Raw genomic sequence first — 21,341 nt, 5'->3', positions numbered from 1 at the left:
TATTTTATAATAATCTCATTGTCTTCAAGTCTTGTCCATTTAATAATAATTTGTTCGAAAAACATGGTTCCTACAAGCACCATTTCTCTTCAATGAATAGTCAATAGATTTTGGTTTGTTTCATTTTCTTGTTGGTCCTTTTCTCATTAAATTATAACTGTATCATCATCGTTCTAGTTACTTTCTCCAAGCGACAATCTTGCTTTGACACTAGTGAAACTAGTCGCGCTTCGCGCGATAATAAAAATATTAATAAACTCATATTTTAATAGTTACATTTACTCTTCGATAAAAAGTAAAATATACAAAAGTTTATATTATTAGATATCTCTAGGACCTCCAATTGGTGATGTCGGAGGTTGTATTCTTTGACCAATTGTTAGTAAATAATATATATGTTCTTTAGTCGTAACACTATCAGCTATGCTATGAAATAAATATTTTCTCAAAGTTGATTATTCTCTTTCAAATACATGAACCTCATTTTTTGAAGTTTATGTGTAATATCAACCACAAACCTACGAAATACACTTGTATGGAAGTAATATATGCCATGCTTTTCAAAACTCGTTAAACTCGAGCAAATCATCAAATTTCTAGTCATTTGGTCTAACTTCATATATCTTGCAACACAATTAGTAGTGTTATTGATCTAATTCCAATATCATTTCAGAACCTTTATTAAGTTTATTTAATAACTACTTCTCATGCTTTCATTTATCACATCTATAGAGACCTAAACTTAACTGATTAATTTTCTTTTTAAGAATATCAAATATAGAAATAGTCAATATAGATTTTAATCCCATTAGGTTAAAAAAACAGAAGTACTGGCATATGATAGGCCCGTAAGGAAGATCTAAAAAACATCAATAAAAATACATTTTTGACAAAAAAAATTCCAAGTGTCCGATAACAGAATTATAACCACAAGAACAAAATAACAGAGCTTTCGCCATTCCCCGCAAGAAATCATGATAAATAAAAAGTCAAAAATACACATACACACGAAAAAAAAATTAAAAAAAAAATCCGTATGTCTAATTATTATGGCAGTTATAACAACAGCTATCAAACCAAAAGCCTAAGGAAAATATGGTGATCCTTTTTCCAAAGTCATTTAGCAATTAAATACTTTATAATTAAGAAAAACTGAGGAAAATGAGAGGTAGATAATTTGTTTTTTAAATTGAAGCCAAGTGAAATGGATCAAAACTGCAGCATCAAAGAAATATATATTTAAAACTTAATAATAAATGGAAATAATCTAATAATCAGAAACATCACCCAATTTTGACAAACTCTTCCTTATGACCTGCAAAAACGAATTGTTAATCAAAATGATGTTGCTATGTAAGTACATATATCTAAATTAAACTGCCCGCAAATACGAAGCAAAAGATAAACCTACCTTATTATGAATGAAAATAGCTACATACTAATTTTCACTTATTAGTATTTAATCTATGTGCAAAAAAATTTACATTATCTAGAATACCATCAATAACAAATTGAAATGAAAATGAAACCAAGAAAGGTATTAAAACAAGAAATAACATAACAATAAAATACATACCTTCCAAAGTTGCCTCTTCGCTATTTTTAAGATGAGTATCCTCAAATCTGAAAATCAAATTAAATGTAACTATCTACAGACTCTACATGACAACTAAAACAAGCTCTTTCACATTTTGCATTGTTGCATGTTTGTAAATCTGAAATATTATAGCTCCACTGACTTGTAAAGATTATAAATATTCTTTATCCTCCATAAATATGATTTATTATGAAAGGTTGTAATGGCCATAAATATGGATTATGAGGTTGTAACCGTAACAACCATTCATGAGACAATTTTCCATTAATTTGTGAATAATGTATTCAAATTATTGACCAAAGAAATGAGATAAACCTCAAAAAATTGACAAAAAAGATAAATATTATTGTTGGTAAAAAAGAAGTGTCACATCATCTACTTTATGCTTAAATTACTCATCGGCCATCTTGATATTTTCAGAAAATGAAGTTGACATGAGGTTAAAACAAATTGAATAATCAGAAAAGAGGACAAAGAAAATTACCTTCCGTAGAAAAATTCTAGGAATGAAGAGAATATATATGCAAAGAAAATATAAAGATCATTGCTACGAAAATTTAATGTAAAGGTAAATGCAAGAGCAATTACGCCTCTCTTTTATTGGAATGTTACCAAATAATCCCACGTCTTACTATATGGGGAATTATAGAGAGGGGAAGATGAAGAAACATAGACATTCAATATGCATTAACTATCATGTTTAATTAGACAATTAAACCTTAACATTGAGTTCATGTTATTACTGCTACATCGGCTGACTTTTATATTTATTTTTAATTTAATAGTTACTTCTGAGATTAAGAATATATACATAACATTACATAGAGAGAAATAAATCACTCATTTAATACATAAATGACTTTTGAACTTTTTAATATAGCACATAAATGAAAGAAAAATAGGAAAAAGCCAAAAATAGGAGAAAAAAAAAAGATAAATGCCAATGGAGGCCATAGAGAGGTGCCACATAGGATTGTCTATGCCTAACTTTATGCTCTTATATATATATATATATATATATATATATATATATATATATATATATATATATATATATATATTGATTACCTGTTGATTCCATTTGTATGAAGCAAGGGGAATAATCTGAGAGAACCCGGTACTTATTCAGATTTGTCATCCCAATTTTTGCACTTCACGAAGTTTCATTCAGACCCTTAAACATGTTTAAAACATGTATTTTAAATCACACAACAAAAAAAGTATCCTAAAAGGCATAATAATTTGACATGATTTAGTAAATTGACTTACATATAAAAAACAGATATAAAAGAAAGTATAAAAACTATTGAGAGGATAATCTTCTACTAAACAAGACTCTTTAATGACTATAAATTGGGTGTTATTGCGTTCTTGTGTGAGAATAGAAGTCCAAAATTTTTCTTCAAAAAAAAGAATTGGTTAAATATGGAAAAAATATATTTTTCTTTGAAAAAAATAAAAATCAATTAAGTTAAACTCTTGCCCTTTCGGTAGAAAAGGTAAAATCTGGGTAGACCTAAAACCAAAATAACACTGTATAACTTTTTTTTTAATAAAAATACTACGATATACTCCCTTTGTCTCAAAAAGATTGACACTTTTCACTTTTCAAGAGTCAAACTTTTTAAATTTTGACCGTGTGATTTAACATAGAATCTTTTATTTTTTTCAAAAAATATAATTTACATATTTAAAAATTACGTAAAAAGTATAAGTCACCATAAGTAATAATTTAAATTATTTAAAAGATATATGAAAAAATTACTGTCAAAAAATAATTTATTTGACTCTCGAAAAGCGAAAAGTAACAATTTTTTTGGCAGAGGGAGTATTTAACTTTCATATTACATCAAAAAAAAAAAAAAAAAAAAACTTTCATACTATAAGAAGTCTAATGGAATGTACACTTTACCAAAAGTGGATTGCCGGGGCAAGCTACATGCCATCTTCTACTTCTCTAACTTCATGTATTTGTTCTCTTCATTTATATATAAGTAAAGAACAAACCATTACATGTATAAGAGCAAGAAAGCTTGGTTAAAAAATCAAGAAAAATGGAGGGGAATATGTGTATAAGCAGAGAGCAGTTGAAACTACTTTTGCACTTACTAGTACCACTGAGTATTTATTGGACTGCTGAAGAGATGTCTGTTCCTGTTATTGCTGATATCTCCACTAATGCTCTTTGTCCTGGAAAATCCACTTGCTCTCAAGCTATTTACATCAATGGTCTTCAGCAAATGGTATTTATTCTCTTTTCCTCTTTGATGATGTTGATTTGATTGCTAATAGGGAGGACACACTCTTTGGTATTTATTCTCTTTTCCTCCATGTCGATTTTCTTTGTGGTTGTTATTGCCTTTTTTGCTGTTGTTACTGTTCTATCATGCTTTTATAGTTAGTTGCCATGATTTATTCGTTTTCATTATATCCTTTTTCATACTGCTTTGAATTGCTTGTCTTTATACCACGGGTCTACCAGAAACAACCTCTCTACCTCCCAAGGTAAGGTTAAGGTCTGCATACGCTGTTGTTGTTGTCCTCTATGACGATTTGATCTCTATTAGAGGACACACTTTTCTTATAACAGTAGTTCTTCTAGATAATGGTGGTAGTAAGAATTGAACCTAGGATCTCTCCCTTCTCTTATGACATGTTTGATTATGTGATTATATCATCTAAAAGCAGCTTAAACTATTATACAGGACACATTTTTATTTACTTAATTATATGTTCAACTTTCTCATTTATCTCTTTGGTTAGTTCATGAGTAGGTTTAATGTGTTTGTGTATTTTCTTAACAGAGGGAAGATAGTTGATGATAGTTGATAGTTTTATCAGATAATGGAATTTAGGTCTTCACTGACATGTTTTTATATTTGAGTTGGATTGGAGCGGCTTGCAATATTGAGAATTTGGTGTGTAAAGAAGGCCAGTAGTGGCATTTATTTGTGTTGGCACTCTGTCTTCTGATGTAAAGAGGGTATGGTTTAAAACTCTTATGACAATGAAAGGAAATAAGAGTCTAGATTGTGTAACTTTCTCTATTTGCAGAGGCAGATCCAGGATTTAAATTTGAAAAATTCGACCTTTGTGCTATTACCACTGAACCCAATTACAATCTAATATTTATTAAAATTTTAGTGATTTTTCTCACACACACACATATATCGCTGCAATTGTAGGTGGTTGGAATTTGCAAAATGGTTGTCATTCCGGTCCTTGGTCAACTTGCTGATGAGTATGGGCGTAAACCTTTACTCCTTTTAATCGTATCTACCGCTATTTTTCCCAGTGGTATGCTCTTTCTTCTTAACTTTAACATTGAGAAGCTTGTAGGAACCCAAAAGGTAGAAAGAATTGCATGTCGTCGTCATATTACCTTTTGCATTAATTTTCATGATGATTGCCTGAGCTATTATGTAGCATTAGTAGTTTAATTTGTTTCTACTAGCAGGATGAGAAGTCCTAGGTGTGAGAGTTTTAATAAATATAGCTGTATGAGGAGCTGATTTAAACCTAAGTGAAGTAAATATAGGGTATTCATTCAAAAAACTAGCTGTACAAGGAGCGGATTTTTATGGAGAAATTTTTTGCCTTAGGCAATAAGATATCACTTAATCTTCTTTATTTTTCATACCTAGCCAAAAAAAAAAAAAAAAGATAACATTTGAATTTCGATAGCCTATCCATTTGATGTCTAAGTTGGGAAACGCAAGAAAAGTACAACCCTACTGTGAATCTTTTTATTACATTTTCTTTAAAATGTTTCCTTGACGTTATTTATTATCTTTTCTTCGTTTCAGCTATATTGGCTATAGATGATTCAAAAGGATTTGTCTATGCTTATTATGTGCTGCGGATAATTTCTCATATCATGAGTCAAGGAAGTATTTTCTGCATTTCTGCTGCTTATGCAGTAAGATTTCTATCTTGAATCCTGTCTCTAATGCGGTCTGAAGTATATATAAAAAACAGATATTTATTTGTATGCAGGCAGATATTCTTGATGGTAGTAGCAGGGCTGCAGCTTTCGGGTGGATGCACGGAATTTTATCTTTATCTCATGTTTTGGGGAACCTCCTTGCCCGTTTACTTCCTGGAACCTACATATTCGAGGCATGTCTGTTCGATTTCACTTTCTCATTTTTCTCCGCAGTTGCTTTGATTTTTTTCATATTGAAATGTCATATTTCAGGTTTCGGTGGCACTCTTGATCATTGCTCCGATGTACATGATATTTTTTCTTACCGAGACAGTTAAGCCAACTCCAAACCTTAACCAACATTCACGTTGGTCAAGCAAGGTGTACAAAATTATTCAGGATCGACATAGCTCAATGAGATACGCATTACACGTGGTAACAAGCAGGTCTTATAGTTGTTTTATTTGAGGTTTTTGATCTTATCATTAGTTTTGATTCTACTTTTCTTTTCTTTTTTCATATGGAGACGTTGGTTCTGAAAAATAAGTGTCTTCGTCCATATTCCTAAAAGATTCATTTGATTTCCTCTGCAGTTCAACTCTCAAGTGCATTTGTCTTGTTTCGTTCTTCTATGACATGGGAATGTCTGGTATCAGCAGTGTGTTAATGGTAAGGTCTTCACTACCCGATAAAGCTATATTTGTTTTCCTTTTAAGAAAAGTTTAATGACTTGAAACAAAACGAGCTTGCAGCCTTACCTTATGATATCCTTGGTGTGCCTATCTTGTTGACAAAAATGGGATTAAGATTCTTGGATCAAGATGCTGTGATTGCTTCTTCAGTCTTTTTTTTTGGGTACTTCCTTGCAAAGGAAACTGCTGAAAAACTATACTAATTACTCCACACTTCTAACTCAATTTAAGGTGTCAATTATTCAAATTTACCTGGGAAAAAAACTTGAAATTAACCTGTTATTGTACCACTTTTTTCCTCTTCACTTCCTTAAAATTCCTTAGTTCTAGAAGCAAATATTTTTGCGCCACGCATCATGCTTTTTGTAGACCAGCTTTTTCATATTAAAGAATGTGGCTTTCTCAATTAAACTAGCTTCCTCTGGCCTTACAAATATTTTTGAGCCACGCGTCATGCTTTTTGTAGACCAGCTTTTTCATATGAAAGAATGTGGCTTTCTCAATTAAACTAGCTCCCTCTGGCCTTCCAAAATTGTGTTTACTTCTAAAAATGCACTTGCTTATAAGTCTGAATATTCAGATGTTTCCATAGGGCAATTAAGAACTCATTGAAGTATCTTCCTGATCTTACAGTACTATCTGAAGTCAGCTTTTAATTTCAACAAGAACCAATTCTCAGAAATTCTAGTGATGGTGGGAGTAGGTTCAATAATCACTCAGGTATTCTGCATAAAATTTCTATAGCTGCTTTCTGTTTTAACAACACTTCTCTTTGCAGATTTAGCTGTTATATCTGGACCTGCATAAAGTTGGTCTGAAGTGGACCTTGAGAATAAGATTATCAATTTGCAAAAAGATAAAACAAATTAGTAGGCATTAACTTTCAATAAAAGGCACATATGCTAGTTGACTTAATTCATTTTCTTGCATTTTTCAAGATGCTGGTTTTTCCTGTTGTCAACCCATTAGTTGGAGAAAGAGTGGTACTCAGAATAGCCTTGCTAGCATCAATCACATATGTAAGTTGAATTTACCGACTCATTTTATTCCTTGTGCGAGGCCTATTCTCACTTAACTGCTTGCTAAAAGCATCTATCTTATGTGCTTTATATGAACAGGCATTGCTCTACGGCTTGGCATGGGCATCGTGGGTATGTAAGCTTGAATCTATACAAGTCCACATATCAAAACCACACATAGAACTTTTATACTCCCTCCGTTTCAATTTATATGAACCCATTTGACTGGGCACGACATTTAAGAAAGAGGGAAGACTTTTGAAACTTGTGGTTCAAAATAAGCCTTGAAAATTTGTGTGGCTATAAATCATTCATAAAGTGAATTTGTTTCCAAATTAGGAAAGAGATCATTCATTTTGGCACGGACTAAAAAGGAAATAGGGTCAAACAAATTGAAACAGAGGGAGTATATGGAAATGTGAAGTATAGTCACTAAAATGTCGAATATGCCATCAGGACATATCACCTGCTTTATTCTGATTGCTGTCCTTAAAATTTCTTTATCCCTGGCAAAGTATATCCCACATGTAGTGCGTATTGGAAAATCAACGGAAGCATTAATTTGATAACATTATTTAATTTAGAGTAGCTACATTCAAGACTGTTTTACTATTGGATTAGAGTATACGAGATAGAAAAACGTTGAGGGATCTTTATTTTGTCATGTGGATTGGACAGCTATCTTCTTCCATTACCGCAATGGGATTATGCATTTACTCGTCTAATAGCTTTTTCTGCTAAATCTTTTCAGATGATATAATTTTAACTTTGAAGTCGTTCTTGTCACCCCTGTTCATCTAGTTGTTTCCTAGTATGGTGCCCGTAATTCAGTGAAGTTTCTTTCTGATACAGGTGCCTTACTTTGGTGCTTTATTTCGGATGGTTTATATCCTTGAGCGCCCTTCTGTGAGTATTACATAAAAAATGTGTTGTCTGCGCCACAAAAATTTTGAAGTGTCGTCCAATGGAGTTTTATTAGTAATCTTGCCTTTTTCTGATTACTTTTTTATGACAGACTAATGCTATTGTATCTAAAGCATCAAGCCCAAACGATCAGGTTGGTGGACAATAAGCTTTACTTCCAGTAATTAAGTGCAACTGTCGGTCTAATATCTCTGGTGCACAGTACACAGAAACTGAAACAAAATGTTTATCCTGTGGAGAGTGAACTAAGAAAAGTCTAATGAGTATACACGCAGAAACTTAAACAAAATATGTCACTTCATTTAATTATACACATCAGCCTCAATTGAAACAAGCCAAAGGTTTTACAGCTTATTGAGGCTGATGTATATAATTAAAGGAGGTGACATATTTAATGGTTGACTTATCTACGTAATAGATGCTTGAGAACAAGCGCAAAAGCTTTTCCAAGATTTGAGCCGAAAGTGTCTAGCATGAACATTGTATCGTGTATTCAGATGCTCAACCAGAACAAGTTGTAGTTCAAGTGTCTAAATGAAATTTACTGACATGTTTAAGGGATTATAGATATATTCCGCCTTTCTCTTTACTAATTGCCTTTGTTGTGCTTAAACTTCAGTCAGCTGCTGTTCTTTATGTGACAGGGAAAAACTCAAGGATTAGTTGCTGGAGCGGAAGCGATTGGAAGTTTTTTAGCCCCTCTTGTAATGAGTCCGTTGACCTGTGAGTAAAGCCGCGCCCCTGCTTTCTTATTGAAGATCATGTTTGAACTAGAGTTTCTTCTTCAAATCAATCTTGTTTTACTTGGAATTGTTGCAGCTTGGTTCTTGTCTAGCAATGCACCTTTCAACTGCAAAGGCTTCAGCTTGATTTGTGCTGCTTTTGCTTTGGTAAGCTTTTCACATGCGGTTTAACCATGTTAGACACAGGCATATTTAGGGATAACCCATTGCTTTGAAACTCGATGTGTTAGGCGATGGCATTTTATTTTGCTTGGATACTACCAGAAGCACCATCAGTCCAAGACGAAAATGCAGAAAGAGCGCCACTTCTAGCATAAAAAATGTGAGAGCTAACGTACGGATGGTATGCGGGGCAGATGTAGGTTCAGACAAGGGGGAAATATGACAAAACCAACATTTTTTAGTTAGATATGAACTGTTGAATTCTCTTTAACATAAGGGAAGATTCTAGTTGAGTGACAAATGAGAAATTGCAAGGTCACATGTTCAGATTATAGGTGTGAGTGTGTGACATCCAAGCTAGTTTTTATTTTTTTTTATTTTTTATATGAGGGTATGTACAGAATTAATATTGTAAATGTTCTGTACCTTGTGTAATTATATTGAGACTGTTTGGATTGAAAGGAAAGGGAAGGTGACGAAAACTTTCAAGACTTTAACTTTTTTGTTTTTTGGTTTGACATGGAAGAAAATCAGAGAAAAATAGGAAGTAAAGGGAAAGAATATTATTTGTTTGCATGATGATTATGAAAGAGAGAGTACTTTGAGTTTGATTAAAGATAAAGTACGAATCTTACTAACACCAACTACTCAGATTTATTTATTTGTATGAGATTCAAAGAATTATACGCTTTATATGTAATAAAAGCATTAAGAATATATAATCGTGAATAAAATTCTTTTATTAAGTTAATTATAAGAATTATTGCTTGAACCCAAGTTTGGAATCTTCTTTTTGTTTTTGTTTTATCACTGTAAAATAAAATTATTAACTATATTTTTAATGATCTTTCTTGTTAATTGCATGTTGTACCGAATACTCAATGTTTTCAACTCCCAAACTTCTATATTAAAAACTGAATGGCCAATTACTTGACAGTTCTACTGAAAGTCTTATTCACCCAAAAATGTTTCATATTTTTTTTAGCAGCCAATATAGAACGAGAAAATAGGAAGACAAAGTAATTGGTAATAGTTCATGAACCAGAAGAAAATTAAGCAAAGGACATCAAGAAAACACAAAACGTAGACCTAAAGCAATGCAAAAGCAAAAATGTGGTCTCCTTAACGTAGCATCAACGACTTTTAATGATTCTCATCACAAATGTTTGTCATAAAGCTAATCTTTTGAATCACCATTCACAATGCAAAAGTTTTCCGCAATATTTATAATAAATCAATAAAATGCAAGACAGGCTTTTTTTTTTTTTTTTATAGGAGTATCCACATTTATAAGAGTTTAATCAATGACTAAATATACTCTCTTCGACTTAAAATAAATGTCTATTTAGTCTTTGACATACCCTTTATGAAAATACTAACTCCTAAAGTAGGTATTTTGACTAACCTAGCTTAATTAAACATTACCTAATTAATATAGTTGCTTGATTACATATAAATTTAATTACTTATCTAAATAGCGGTAAATTTGGAGGAAACAATTAATTCATTTCTTGCTTATATAAGTGGACACTTATTATGAATCGGAAGGAGTGTAATATCAATATATTCACTTTAATTAGTATTGCTAAAGTTAACTTGTTAGATATAATATAATCACCCGAATAATTAAGTATTTATATACCCTTTCGCTAAACTTTTGGCATCTCCAAGAATCTTTCAAAAACGGCAATACCAAGTAACCCAAAGTTCCCTTTATATTACTTCTGTTTTCATCTTTTAATTGCCAACCCCACCAACCACCCCATATCCAAAAAGTCCTCTAAAATCCAATATTTAAGCCTCTATAATTCCCACACCATCAATCTCCTTTCTGTTGCTCTCATATTCTCTCTCATTTTCTCTCTCTCCAAGAGCATAATTTTCTCCTATCTCTTCGTTTGTTCACGTACGTACATTTTCAACTTTGACGTCTTTAACGTTTGGTTCATATCCTTGATTTGGTCATGTTCACTTTCTTGATTTATTTATAAGCACATTTTTGTCGATTATATTGTTGGTTTGTTTACAGGTATAAGGTACATAGCGATCTTGTTTTAGAATTGAGCGATTGATTTGAATAAGTCGATCGCTCATAAATTCGTTGCGTTTGATCTTTCCTTTTTTTTCTTGGAGAGTTGCAGTTTGTTTGAAAGAAAACAAGATGGCAGAGGAACAAAGAATGCAAGAAGCAGGAGGGCATAGGCTATGTGCTAATAATTGTGGGTTCTTTGGCAGCCCCACAACTTTGAACCTTTGTTCCAAATGTTACAAGGATCATTGCATGAAAGAACAACAATCGCGAACCGCCCAAATTGCAATGGAGAAGACTCGTCCCCAACAACAACAACAACAACAATCTGAATCAACATCTACGTACCTTTCATGCACAAAGCCATTGCCAATTCTTGAAGTCTCACAACCACGAGAGACCGAGACTATAGATGGGGGCCCTCAGGTGCAGTCGAATAGTACTGCACCTGAGGCCCCTCAGATGCAGTTGAATGCTATAGCTGGAGCCTTTCAAGTGCAGTTGAATACTGTAGCCGAGAACCCTCAGGTGCAATTAAATACTGCAGCTGATCGGGCCCCTCAGGTGCAGTCGAATCGTTGTGCCACTTGTCGAAAGCGAGTTGGTTTAACAGGTTTCAAGTGTAGGTGTGGTGTCACATTTTGTGGTTCACATAGGTATCCTGAGCATCATGGGTGTACCTTTGACTATAAGGCAATGGGAAGGGTGGAAATTGCCATGACCAATCCATTGATTAAGTCTGAGAAGCTTCACAAAATTTGACTCAATAAGGAGTAATTTGATCATTTGATCCATGAACTGGTTAATCAAACGGCCAAGATGTCGTCTTGATTTATCATATGGAGTTGTTGCTAATCAAGTTGGCGGATGGGCTTTGATTATATATTTCGTTTGCACATTCTGTGAAACTTCTTTGTTTAAGTAATAATGTAAGTTAGGATATATTTTATTGTTTCTTTAATAATGTATGGTAGGACATTTTATTTCTCTAATTTCTTAATTCTTCGTTACTCGTTAACTACTTGCTACATAATCAAGATACACCGTTGGATTAATCCGAATTTTCAACGGCCAAATCCATCAACCGTAATTACCATGGCTACTTTACATAATCAGCTATAGCCATTATTACCAGCTAATATTTATAATTGTACAACCAACTAACGATCATTGCCACAACCACCACCTACGGTCACCAACAATCACCACTGTTAACTAATATTATCAGTTATTATTACCACCAAAATAAGTATCTTCCCAAAAAAAAATGAAAATTTCAATGTTACTACTCACAACCAAAACCACAACCACCATAAATTGCCATAGCCAGTCAACACCTACAACCATCACCAGCATCATTAACAACTAATCGCAGTACGTGCTAGTCAGCATCCACAACCATCACCGACTAACACATAAATATATTTATTAATATAATATTAAATTAATTAAAATTTTATATTTATTAATTTACAATTCATATATTGAGGAAACAATTGATCTTAATGCAACATGTGTATTCAAAGTCAAACGTTTTAATCTTAATATACAAATTTGCATTCAGATTCACACGTCTTAATCTTAATAAAACAAATGAGGCTCAAATGTTAGATTTTAAAATTACATGAGGTCTTTTTAAAATTGAGTCAAATTATAGATGTGTTTGACTTAATTTACCCTAAATAATATTTAGTTAATATATAACGGAGGGAAGACTTTAAGAGTTAAAGGTAAAAAACAATCTGAACTGTCACGTTTTCGCGTGTTTCACACTCCAACTATCAGCTTTTTTTTCCTACCTGAACTATCATCGTTTATGTATTCAAACACATCTCGAAACTGACTATCATTTGTTTCTTTCTTATCTGAATTATCATCATCTACTTAACTAGGTGGGTTTTAATACACATATGGTGATAGTTCAAGTAGAAAAAGGAGTGCGAAACTCGCGAGAAAATAACAATTCAGGTACGTTTATCTCAAAAGGTCACTCAACTATGAGGAATTATGTAGCAAAATCATTCAACTTTGTTTTATATCAATAAAATTACTCAACTTAAGACTTTTCTCTTATAAAATCACTCAACTATATTTGTCATAAAAAATAGAGTAAATCTCACTTAACCCCTTTAACGTCGTCTTTGGTTTGAGAACAATGCACCTTCACCTTTTGAATGAGACAATAAACCCCTTATCTTTAGATCTAGCGGTAGGATGAATTGGCAAATTTTATACATTTTTAAAATGTGATATATTATTGCACATACTTCTAAAATATGAAAAAATACAAAAAGATATTCAGTAATAATGCATAAAAGTTAGTAAACTCGTCTAACTGATATTACAATTTTTATGCTAGTACATATTACCTCATGCTCCTTTGGCGTAAAATAAAACTTCCCTTGCTTTAACAATTTACGGAGTTTTAAAATTATAAAATATTTGATTTTTAAGATTCAAACTGTAAATTTTTATTTATTATGCTTACGAGCAAAATGTTTTAAAGATATAAACTATTTAATATGTAAGAATGACATAAATTATTACGATATACCCAACTAGTTAAAATACCAGTGATAATACAAGTAACGTAATTCAAATTGAACTACATAAAAATATTGCAAAACAAATTTGGATACCTAAAATCAAAACAAGAAAAGTAAATAGAATAAAGAGATAGTTGAAATATTAATTATTTAAATCTGGAATTTTAATTTATATGTACTACTATAAATTAGTTTTCTTAAACAAATTGTAAAAATGCATGTTAGAATCCTATTAATTGAGAGTCATTTTTGACCTTTTAAAAGTACATAAAATTTGTCAATTCACCTTGACTGTTAGGTTCAAAATCAAGGGGGTTTATTGTTTCGTTCAAAAGGTGGAGGGTTTTTTATTTTTCAAACCAAAAAGGTTTAGGAGGTTTAGTGATTTTTTTTTTTTAACGACAAATATGATTGAGTGAAAAGCCCAAAATTGAATAATTTTATTAATTTAATTCTTCTCACCAACAATCTTTTCAGTCAGAATTCGTGGCACTGAATTTATCTACTTTGCGAGCAATTCCACAGTAAGCAGGTTACTTGGTGTGCACCTGAAGGATAGCGCGGGGTTTTTAAAAGAAAAAGATAGTTAAATAATTTTGCTATATGATTACTCGAATAAAATATTTAGTCCATTAAATATCCTCATTTCATCATTTCTGATAGAGCAAATTAGAGCTTAAAGGTTGTGAGCCATGGAAGTAACTCTCCCTCATTCATCTTCCTCTCTTTCCATAATCCCAACATTATCAGCTAAACCCCTAAAACCCCATCTCAAATTTACCCTTAATTTTCCTAATAAATCATTCAAAAACAGCTCTTCCAAATTCAGTTGTACTTGCCCGATTTCAAGAAACAGAGTAACTTCAATAACAGCTTCTTCTACAACTGTTACACCTACTTGTACAACAACTCAAAGACACTGGATGGTTATTATGGAAAAACTTCCAAATGGGGTCAGTTCTAAAACTGAGGTCATTGATTACTATGTTGAGATTCTTGAAAGAGTATTGGGCAGGTTGGTTTGTTTCTTTAAGTTTAAAGAATCAATCTTTTATGCGTTTTATTAAGGCATAATGCATAAACAAACCATCAAACTTGGCCTCAGTTGCGTTCCAACTTATAAAATGATCATCTAGATACATTCAAAATTTATGTGACACGTTATTGCCATGTCAGCATTTGTGTTTATGTGTTTAGCTTTATATAAGTTGAGGTGCCTACTTGCGTTCACACCCAATGTTGGAAGGCATATTTGCCGGCTGCGGCCAAGTTTGAGGGCATGTTTATGTGCTGAATTATGCAATTGTGCTAGGCTGCTAGCCAAAGATTAGCTTCAGTCTTTAAGCTTTTTCGCAAACTTTCTAGCCCCTATCATGGTTAATAGATAATTATTTGTTGTCAAATTATCAAACATATTAAGAAGGAAGAAATAGTAATTATAAATAGGTTGGGTGGTAGTCATAGAAGCATATCTTTTAGACTGATATCGGGTCAATGTCAATGGCTGAGTCTAAAATTAAGCTTTGATTAATGTCTAAGCAAAAAGTCACAGTTAGACATTAAATAGCGAAAATGTTAATTGAGAAAATGATTCTTTTGGTATGATAATCAAAGATCCATTGTGATTGTTAAAAGTAGAGTAAGGGCATGTTTGAGCCACTTTTATAACATTAAGGCATATATGGACCGATAGTATAAGATTAAGGGCATATGTGGACCGGTAGTATAACGGAGGGCAATATTAAACCTTTTTCAATAGTAGAGGGGCAAATATGGCCCTTTTCACTTTGCTACTAAACTTTGTGTCTTGCACACTCACAACCCAAATGACTGCTTATGTTTATAGGATGTAATGGAAGCATCTACTGAGGGTGCAGTTGCATAAAAATATGGTGCATTTATTTGTTAACCAGTCTGGATAAGGAACTCAACAATCTACGTACACCATAATTGAGGTGCTTGTAATCATATTGAGCTTCAAAGTTTGCACATTTAATTAGGATTGTCTGCGCCAAAACCTTGTAGCTGATCTTTGTAGATTTCTACGAACTCGGTTCTTTGTGATGGAAATCATTTTTTACAATCATCAGCCATAGAGGTAATGATTTACTAACTGCTGGAGCTACTACATGTGTATAATAGTAATTTTTCTCATATGAATTGCTTATCATACCAGTCCATATTTCTGAGAAATTCTCGAGCTAATATTAGTCTATTAATGTTCGATCGATTCGTCAGGTTGGCTCTCCAGCTTATAAACTCACTATGATATAGGTTTAGCATCTCTTGGTTTTGGCACAAAGTATTAAGTTTGTTCTGCTTCAAGGCTAAATTACCTTCCTTCATTACCTTTTGCCACCCATTAGTTTTCATAGCTTGACATCTCGCTCTTTAATCTTGTTAGCCTCGGCAAGTGTTGTGTCTATACAATTAGGATTTTGACTCTTTGTCAATGTAAACCTCCTTAGCTGAGGTTACGATGCTTCTTGAAATTGTTGCAACTCTCTTGGAGTTTCAACTTCAGTCATATAAGTCCTTGTTTCCTTTCGCGAAGATATTTTTCTTGCAGATAATTTGGTTCTCCACTTGCCTCTTAGTTAGATGCTATTTTACTTGTTTGTTTTCTTCTTTAGCTTATGTTGCAGCTTTTGTTCCAGTTCTTGAATCTAGTAGTTGACTTCTTGAAACCAACATGATGATGATTGATGAGTCGCCAAACATCCTCTTGCCAATTTTTGGTTGACTGCATTTTCGAATTATTCACAATCAGAACACCTCAATATCTCGCATATCCAATCATGCGGTTGGAACTGCCTGAATATTAATCCAATCATGATCATATTCGATTGGTTTCCTACTTATCGTGACAAGTGCAAGTTCTTTCCCTTTTTCAGCTATGGTGATAACCTTTTCTTTTTCCTATTATCTTCGACTGCACTGTAGGTCTCAAAGTCACAATCTTCTTTCTTATCTTGCTTGTTTTGGTGAAGGTGGCACCATTACTTTCTACTTTCTTGGACAAACAATATGTGGCATAGCTACCCTTTTTTATGCAATTATACCCTTGTTTCTTTGCTCTGATTTAGACAATAGTTTCTTTGGTTGTTAGAATGCTGAATTTTGTTGATGGCAATTCTTCCAATCTTCTCTTAGTTTTGAGTGGTCCTTCCTTTTTTGAAAGCTGTGCTTTTCATTTGATCTTCTGTTTTCTCTTTCTTGAGTTTGTTATTTTTCTTCTTGCTAAAAAAAGAACTTCACCTCTGGAAAGATTTAACAGCTGTTTCTAAAGGTCTTCTTTGTTTGCCAACTTATTTTCAACTCAACTAGAGTTGGTTCTGAGACCCACCAGCATATGATTGTGCCTTTAGATTCTGGACTCAAGCCGTGAATTATTCTTCTTATCCTTGTCTCTCTTGTAGTGTTTCTCAGGTCTAATTGTGATATTTCATCATAGTGAAACTTAACTTCAAAAGAATATTGGCTTTACCATCATGTGTCACTGTAAAATCGACCAGAGCTCATCCTTAAAGTCTGCATTTTGATTCCATTCCATTTTGTAAAAATTGTGCTAGGGCGCCCCAGGCATCTTTTTTGTTGTCTAGTGTTATTCGTTTGTCGCAAATGTTCATCCTTTGAATGTCACAGTGAGTGCATGCAACGGTTTTCCAGCCTAGACCTTCCAATTCTTGCTGCTTCAACATCAGTTGGTGTGTGGTGTCTGTGCAGCCGATTATATGCAATAACTCGTGAATGGAAATATAATATGCATCCTTATGCTCCATTATCCAAAATTTTGCATGTTGAGCTTCTCAGTGCTACTGAGAGTACTTACAAAATCTGCCATGAATTAGTGCCTCTAGACAGATACAATCTCTTGACTATAACTGGTGGAATCTTCCCTTGAATTGATACATATCAGAAGAGCTTTAAGTAGCCAATCCCGATTGACCTCCTCTGGTACCTCTTGTTAAATATAATTGATTCTTGCAATTTGAATTATACTACTGCTAGCTAAAGATTAGCTTTAGTCTTCAAGCTTCGCATCTCATTTTTTTTTTTTTTTCCAATCATCTCAATCTTTCTTCACAAACTCATATTACCACTTATCGCTTCTTTTCCTCACTCGAAGCACTTCCATTTAGCACCTCTCTTTTTTCTTCACTATGCTTGTATAATCACAATCCAATTACTACTCATATATATAGGATGTTAAGGAAGCAATTAGCGAGGGTTTACTTGAATATCTTGCTCCATTTAGTTGTTTTCCAGCTATCCACTTTTAGAATTTTTCTAGAGTTTTTACTTGAGATTTCTCTTAAAAAATATCTTGCTTTGGAAGTTGTTGCTGATTTTTAGCAACTATCTGTCTTCATGAAACAGTAAAGAGGATGCTCAAATGTGTATATATAATGCTTCTTGCAATGTCCCATATGGGTTTTGCTGCGACATTGATGATGTGGTAGCTGATGCGATTGCTGGTAAATTTCCTGTTTTCTTTCTTGCATGACCTCCTCAATTTATCAGTCAAGATTGAAGGCATTGTTATTGGCCCATAATTTAGGTGCAATGCATACTGATTGAAAAATACTATGTTAGGGATGTTTCCAAGCTTTTCCTATTTGCTAAGATTTTGAAGCAATCTTCGCGTTTATACTTTTTTGAATACTAGGTATGCCTGGGGTACTATCAGTTTTACCTGACCCTGATTTTAACTCAATGGTGAAAGACTATAGCTACCCAAATGGTCAGTTAAGTTCCCTATCAACTTTATACACTGAAGGCTCTTCATTATTTCCGGCTGGGACTTCTAAACACTGGCTTGTTCGTATGGCCAGGCCATCTGTTGGAGTTATAAGAAAAGGCCCAGTGGTTGACTATTTCGTTCAAGTTCTAACCAAAGTTCTTGGGAAGTAAGTATTTGTTTCTTGAGTGTTAAATATATGTTATTTCCACTTCACTATTTACAGTTTGCTAAAAGAAGGATTGGTTTCTTGACAGTGAGAAGGATGCACAGATGTGCTTATATCATGTGTCCTGGCAATCCAATTATGGATTTTGTTGTGAATTAGATGAGGCATGTGCTAAAGAATTAGCTGGTGAGGATATCATGTCATACTATTAATCTTAAACTGTAATATGTACTAGTAATTTTCTTTTACCAGTGCAAGTAAATCTCTTGATGTACTATCGCAGAAGTGCCTGGTGTTCTATCTGTCCAGCCAGATGAAAATTTTGACTTGGACAATAAAGACTATGGAGGTTTGAGATCATATCTGACTTTAACTTGTTTGTTGAATGCTACCTCTCCAATGTTGAGGATTGGGTCGCCTAGAATAATACCATGAAAGCAGATCATTTTGACATAATAATGTAGTATATCAGGAAGTCATTTGAAAAAGAAAAACAGATCCGTGTATCAGGATTAATTCAACTTAGATTTTTTTTTTCTCTGTCTTTTAAATTATCTGTGCTTGCTCTTTTATAAAGTTGATGATTCCAACTTTTATAAGATGATTATATCAGCTTCTCATCTGGGAGATTATTACATTGACAGTCTGGTCCTTGATGGCGACCTCAGTTGTCTTTGCTCAAAGTTAGTTTCCAGTATCCACTCATTAATATAAAATTCTTCCCATTTAGATTTCAAGGTTTGCTCTTGAATGTCAATTGGTAAAATGAGGGTATTACATGTTCTCAGAGGCGAATCCAGGATTTTAAGAGGATGGGTTCACCATTGCTACTAAGAAAAGACGCAAAAGTGCATTTAGTTGGGTTTAATCCCAGCACTTAACCAGTGCTCCACTCAATCTTGTTTGACCATGTATTCCTTCCGTTAATATTAGATATATTTTAAGAATTATATACATAATATACCAAGTTTAGTCGAGCGACCATGTGTTCACGTGATCCATTTTTCCTACCTAAATTCGTCCCTCCATGTTCTGTTTTGTAAAGTTTCTTGTAACTGAATTTTTTTACCCTTTGGAATCTCTACTTGGGCTTGTATAAAAAATTCCTCTGTTTTGTATCCTTATGGAGCATCAAATAACTATAGCAACTTTCTATTAGTGAAGAGAGTAATCCTATGTCTATTTGAATTTGTAACAAGCAATTCGATATCACTTTCTAAGTTTCTATTGACTAGCTTTGTTAAAGGATGAAAGCGTGAAAAGTAAAACTGGTGGTATCTTTTCTCTCAGATTAAAAAAAAAAAAAAAAAAAAGTAGTATTATCTTCTGCTCTTCTGTCCTAAAATTTTTGGTAATTAACTAATTACATGCAATATCTCCATTCCGGAAAATTTGAATAGCCATGGTTTATCTCAGGTGGTAATTTGAAACAGAGTGAAGATTCCCAGGAATCTGCAGCATCAGATGTTAGAACCAAGAAGCTTTTTGTGACTGGTAAATTGCAATTCTAAATTCACCACAAAAGTTTATATGCTGCAGATTTGTTGCTTATTTCCATATTTAACTATTTGTAATGGACCTTTTCTGGACAGGTCTGTCATTCTATACATCTGAGAAAACGCTACGTGCAGCATTTGAAGGCTATGGTGAACTTGTTGAAGGTGTTATGCTTCTTGTCTGAAGAAATTCTGCTTCATTAAATGGTTGTAAGAAAATAATTACTCATAAATCTCTCTCTGTATTCTAACAGTTAAAATCATCATGGACAAAATTTCCAAGAGGTCGAAAGGTTATGCTTTTGTCGAGTACACAACACTGGAAGCAGCAAGTGCCGCTCTCAAAGAGATGAATGGCAAGGTAATTGTGGAACAAAGTGCTTATTTTCCTTCCACAAAATCATCTGTGCTAACAGAAATGATAAGTTTGTTGATTTCATTTCTCCAGATTATCAATGGCTGGATGATAACAGTTGATGTTGCTAAAACACATCCTCCGAAATACAGCAAAGGACGATCGGGAGCAGCTAGATAGTATTGTAGAAAAGAGACTGGATTTAGTTTTAAGTGAATTAATGAAGTGAAAATATACATCAATTTACCATGATTAAGTGATAATTGTGTATGTTCAAACACATGTCTTGCATCCATTGGTTTTTAGTGTAAACACCCGTGCGGATGAAGTTTTACCTGTTTAATTGTTATATAAGAGATTAGATCATTCACTGCTTAAATTATTGAGCCAGTTTTGAAGACCATACAGTGACACTCTATATGGTAAATTATCCTAATGATTTTTAGTTCTGAATGGAGAAACACACTTTGTAGACAGCAGATGCTTTACTTCAATCCTCTTTCAGTTTCTCGAGCTAATCAGAGGCGGAGCCAGGATTTGAGGTTTGGGGGTTCGGAATTTTAAGACAAGACAACGACTTCAAGCTAATGTATAACAACCAAGGGCAGCTCAATAAAATTAATGGCCTAAAATTAAATTTTAATCCGAGACCTTAAATATATATACATACATAAAAAAAAAAAAAATCTAGGCTTGCATTTTTGTTTTTTTTATAATTGTTGCATTTACTTCACATAGTAACATTGTCATTAATGTTTATAATAGTGAGGATTAATTCAAGTTAATAAGATGTTAGTAATGTGTTTTAAATACCTTACCTTAGACGTTATTGTAAAAACTTTATTTAATAAAATGAAGATTTTGAGTAATTTAGTTCAAAGTTCTAAAATATTTCTCTTAAAAAGTAGATAGTTTTTTCCCTTCTTTTATTATATAAATTTTG

General features: G+C 33.0%; 3 protein-coding genes across 7 annotated transcripts; all 3 read left to right on the top strand.

Annotated features, from left to right (window-relative positions):
- The first annotated feature begins 3,517 nt into the window (after window positions 1–3,517).
- On the top strand, window positions 3,518–9,528 carry LOC132614887 (uncharacterized). Of its 3 annotated transcripts, none has more exons than XM_060329443.1 (14): window positions 3,518–3,840; window positions 4,783–4,894; window positions 5,404–5,516; window positions 5,594–5,716; window positions 5,796–5,968; window positions 6,116–6,191; window positions 6,848–6,934; window positions 7,153–7,233; window positions 7,333–7,365; window positions 8,086–8,139; window positions 8,249–8,290; window positions 8,802–8,880; window positions 8,993–9,047; window positions 9,131–9,528. In XM_060329443.1, exons 1-13 carry the CDS (start codon window positions 3,652–3,654, stop codon window positions 9,025–9,027), a joined length of 1,197 nt encoding a protein of 398 aa, XP_060185426.1. In that variant the 5' UTR covers window positions 3,518–3,651; the 3' UTR covers window positions 9,028–9,047; window positions 9,131–9,528. The 3 variants fall into 3 exon arrangements, with proteins under 3 accessions (XP_060185426.1, XP_060185425.1, XP_060185427.1); XM_060329442.1 differs by having other exon boundaries at window positions 8,977–9,047; XM_060329444.1 differs by lacking the exon at window positions 3,518–3,840 and adding an exon at window positions 4,080–4,580 and having other exon boundaries at window positions 8,977–9,047.
- Window positions 9,529–10,798: 1,270 nt separating this feature from the next.
- Window positions 10,799–12,083, top strand: LOC132615516 (zinc finger A20 and AN1 domain-containing stress-associated protein 4-like). Of its 2 annotated transcripts, none has more exons than XM_060330119.1 (2): window positions 10,799–10,968; window positions 11,092–12,083. In XM_060330119.1, the coding sequence occupies exon 2, from the start codon at window positions 11,224–11,226 to the stop codon at window positions 11,851–11,853; it is 630 nt and encodes a 209-aa protein (XP_060186102.1). In that variant the 5' UTR covers window positions 10,799–10,968; window positions 11,092–11,223; the 3' UTR covers window positions 11,854–12,083. The 2 variants fall into 2 exon arrangements, with proteins under 2 accessions (XP_060186102.1, XP_060186101.1); XM_060330118.1 differs by having other exon boundaries at window positions 10,800–10,968; window positions 11,204–12,083.
- A 2,192-nt stretch (window positions 12,084–14,275) lies between these two features.
- Window positions 14,276–20,777, top strand: LOC132615252 (organelle RRM domain-containing protein 1, chloroplastic-like). Of its 2 annotated transcripts, XM_060329819.1 has the most exons (10): window positions 14,276–14,652; window positions 18,018–18,115; window positions 18,307–18,385; window positions 18,473–18,547; window positions 18,636–18,733; window positions 18,831–18,896; window positions 19,964–20,041; window positions 20,140–20,208; window positions 20,298–20,404; window positions 20,492–20,777. In XM_060329819.1, exons 1-10 carry the CDS (start codon window positions 14,330–14,332, stop codon window positions 20,576–20,578), a joined length of 1,080 nt encoding a protein of 359 aa, XP_060185802.1. In that variant the 5' UTR covers window positions 14,276–14,329; the 3' UTR covers window positions 20,579–20,777. The 2 variants fall into 2 exon arrangements, with proteins under 2 accessions (XP_060185802.1, XP_060185801.1); XM_060329818.1 differs by having other exon boundaries at window positions 18,307–18,547.
- The last annotated feature ends 564 nt before the right edge of the window (window positions 20,778–21,341 follow it).

Source organism: Lycium barbarum, chromosome 10, assembly GCF_019175385.1.
Source record: "Lycium barbarum isolate Lr01 chromosome 10, ASM1917538v2, whole genome shotgun sequence".
Classification (NCBI taxonomy): Eukaryota; Viridiplantae; Streptophyta; class Magnoliopsida; order Solanales; family Solanaceae; genus Lycium; species Lycium barbarum.
The sequence above is the reverse complement of the archived record's forward strand: the minus strand, read 5'-3'. Positions and strand labels throughout refer to the sequence as shown.

Bases quoted from the DNA above. Each gene is read 5' to 3' on its own strand.
- LOC132615516 (XM_060330119.1), top strand. From the start codon at position 11,224: ATGGCAGAGGAACAAAGAATGCAAGAAGCAGGAGGGCATAGGCTATGT.
- LOC132614887 (XM_060329442.1), top strand. From the start codon at position 3,652: ATGGAGGGGAATATGTGTATAAGCAGAGAGCAGTTGAAACTACTTTTG. The intron at 7,366-8,085 runs GTATGTAAGCTT...TTTCTGATACAG, and splicing joins GCTTGGCATGGGCATCGTGG to GTGCCTTACTTTGGTGCTTT. The intron at 9,048-9,130 runs GTAAGCTTTTCA...TCGATGTGTTAG, and splicing joins TTTGTGCTGCTTTTGCTTTG to GCGATGGCATTTTATTTTGC.
- LOC132615252 (XM_060329818.1), top strand. From the start codon at position 14,330: ATGGAAGTAACTCTCCCTCATTCATCTTCCTCTCTTTCCATAATCCCA. The intron at 18,734-18,830 runs GTGAGGATATCA...GTACTATCGCAG, and splicing joins ATGTGCTAAAGAATTAGCTG to AAGTGCCTGGTGTTCTATCT. The intron at 20,405-20,491 runs GTAATTGTGGAA...TCATTTCTCCAG, and splicing joins TCAAAGAGATGAATGGCAAG to ATTATCAATGGCTGGATGAT.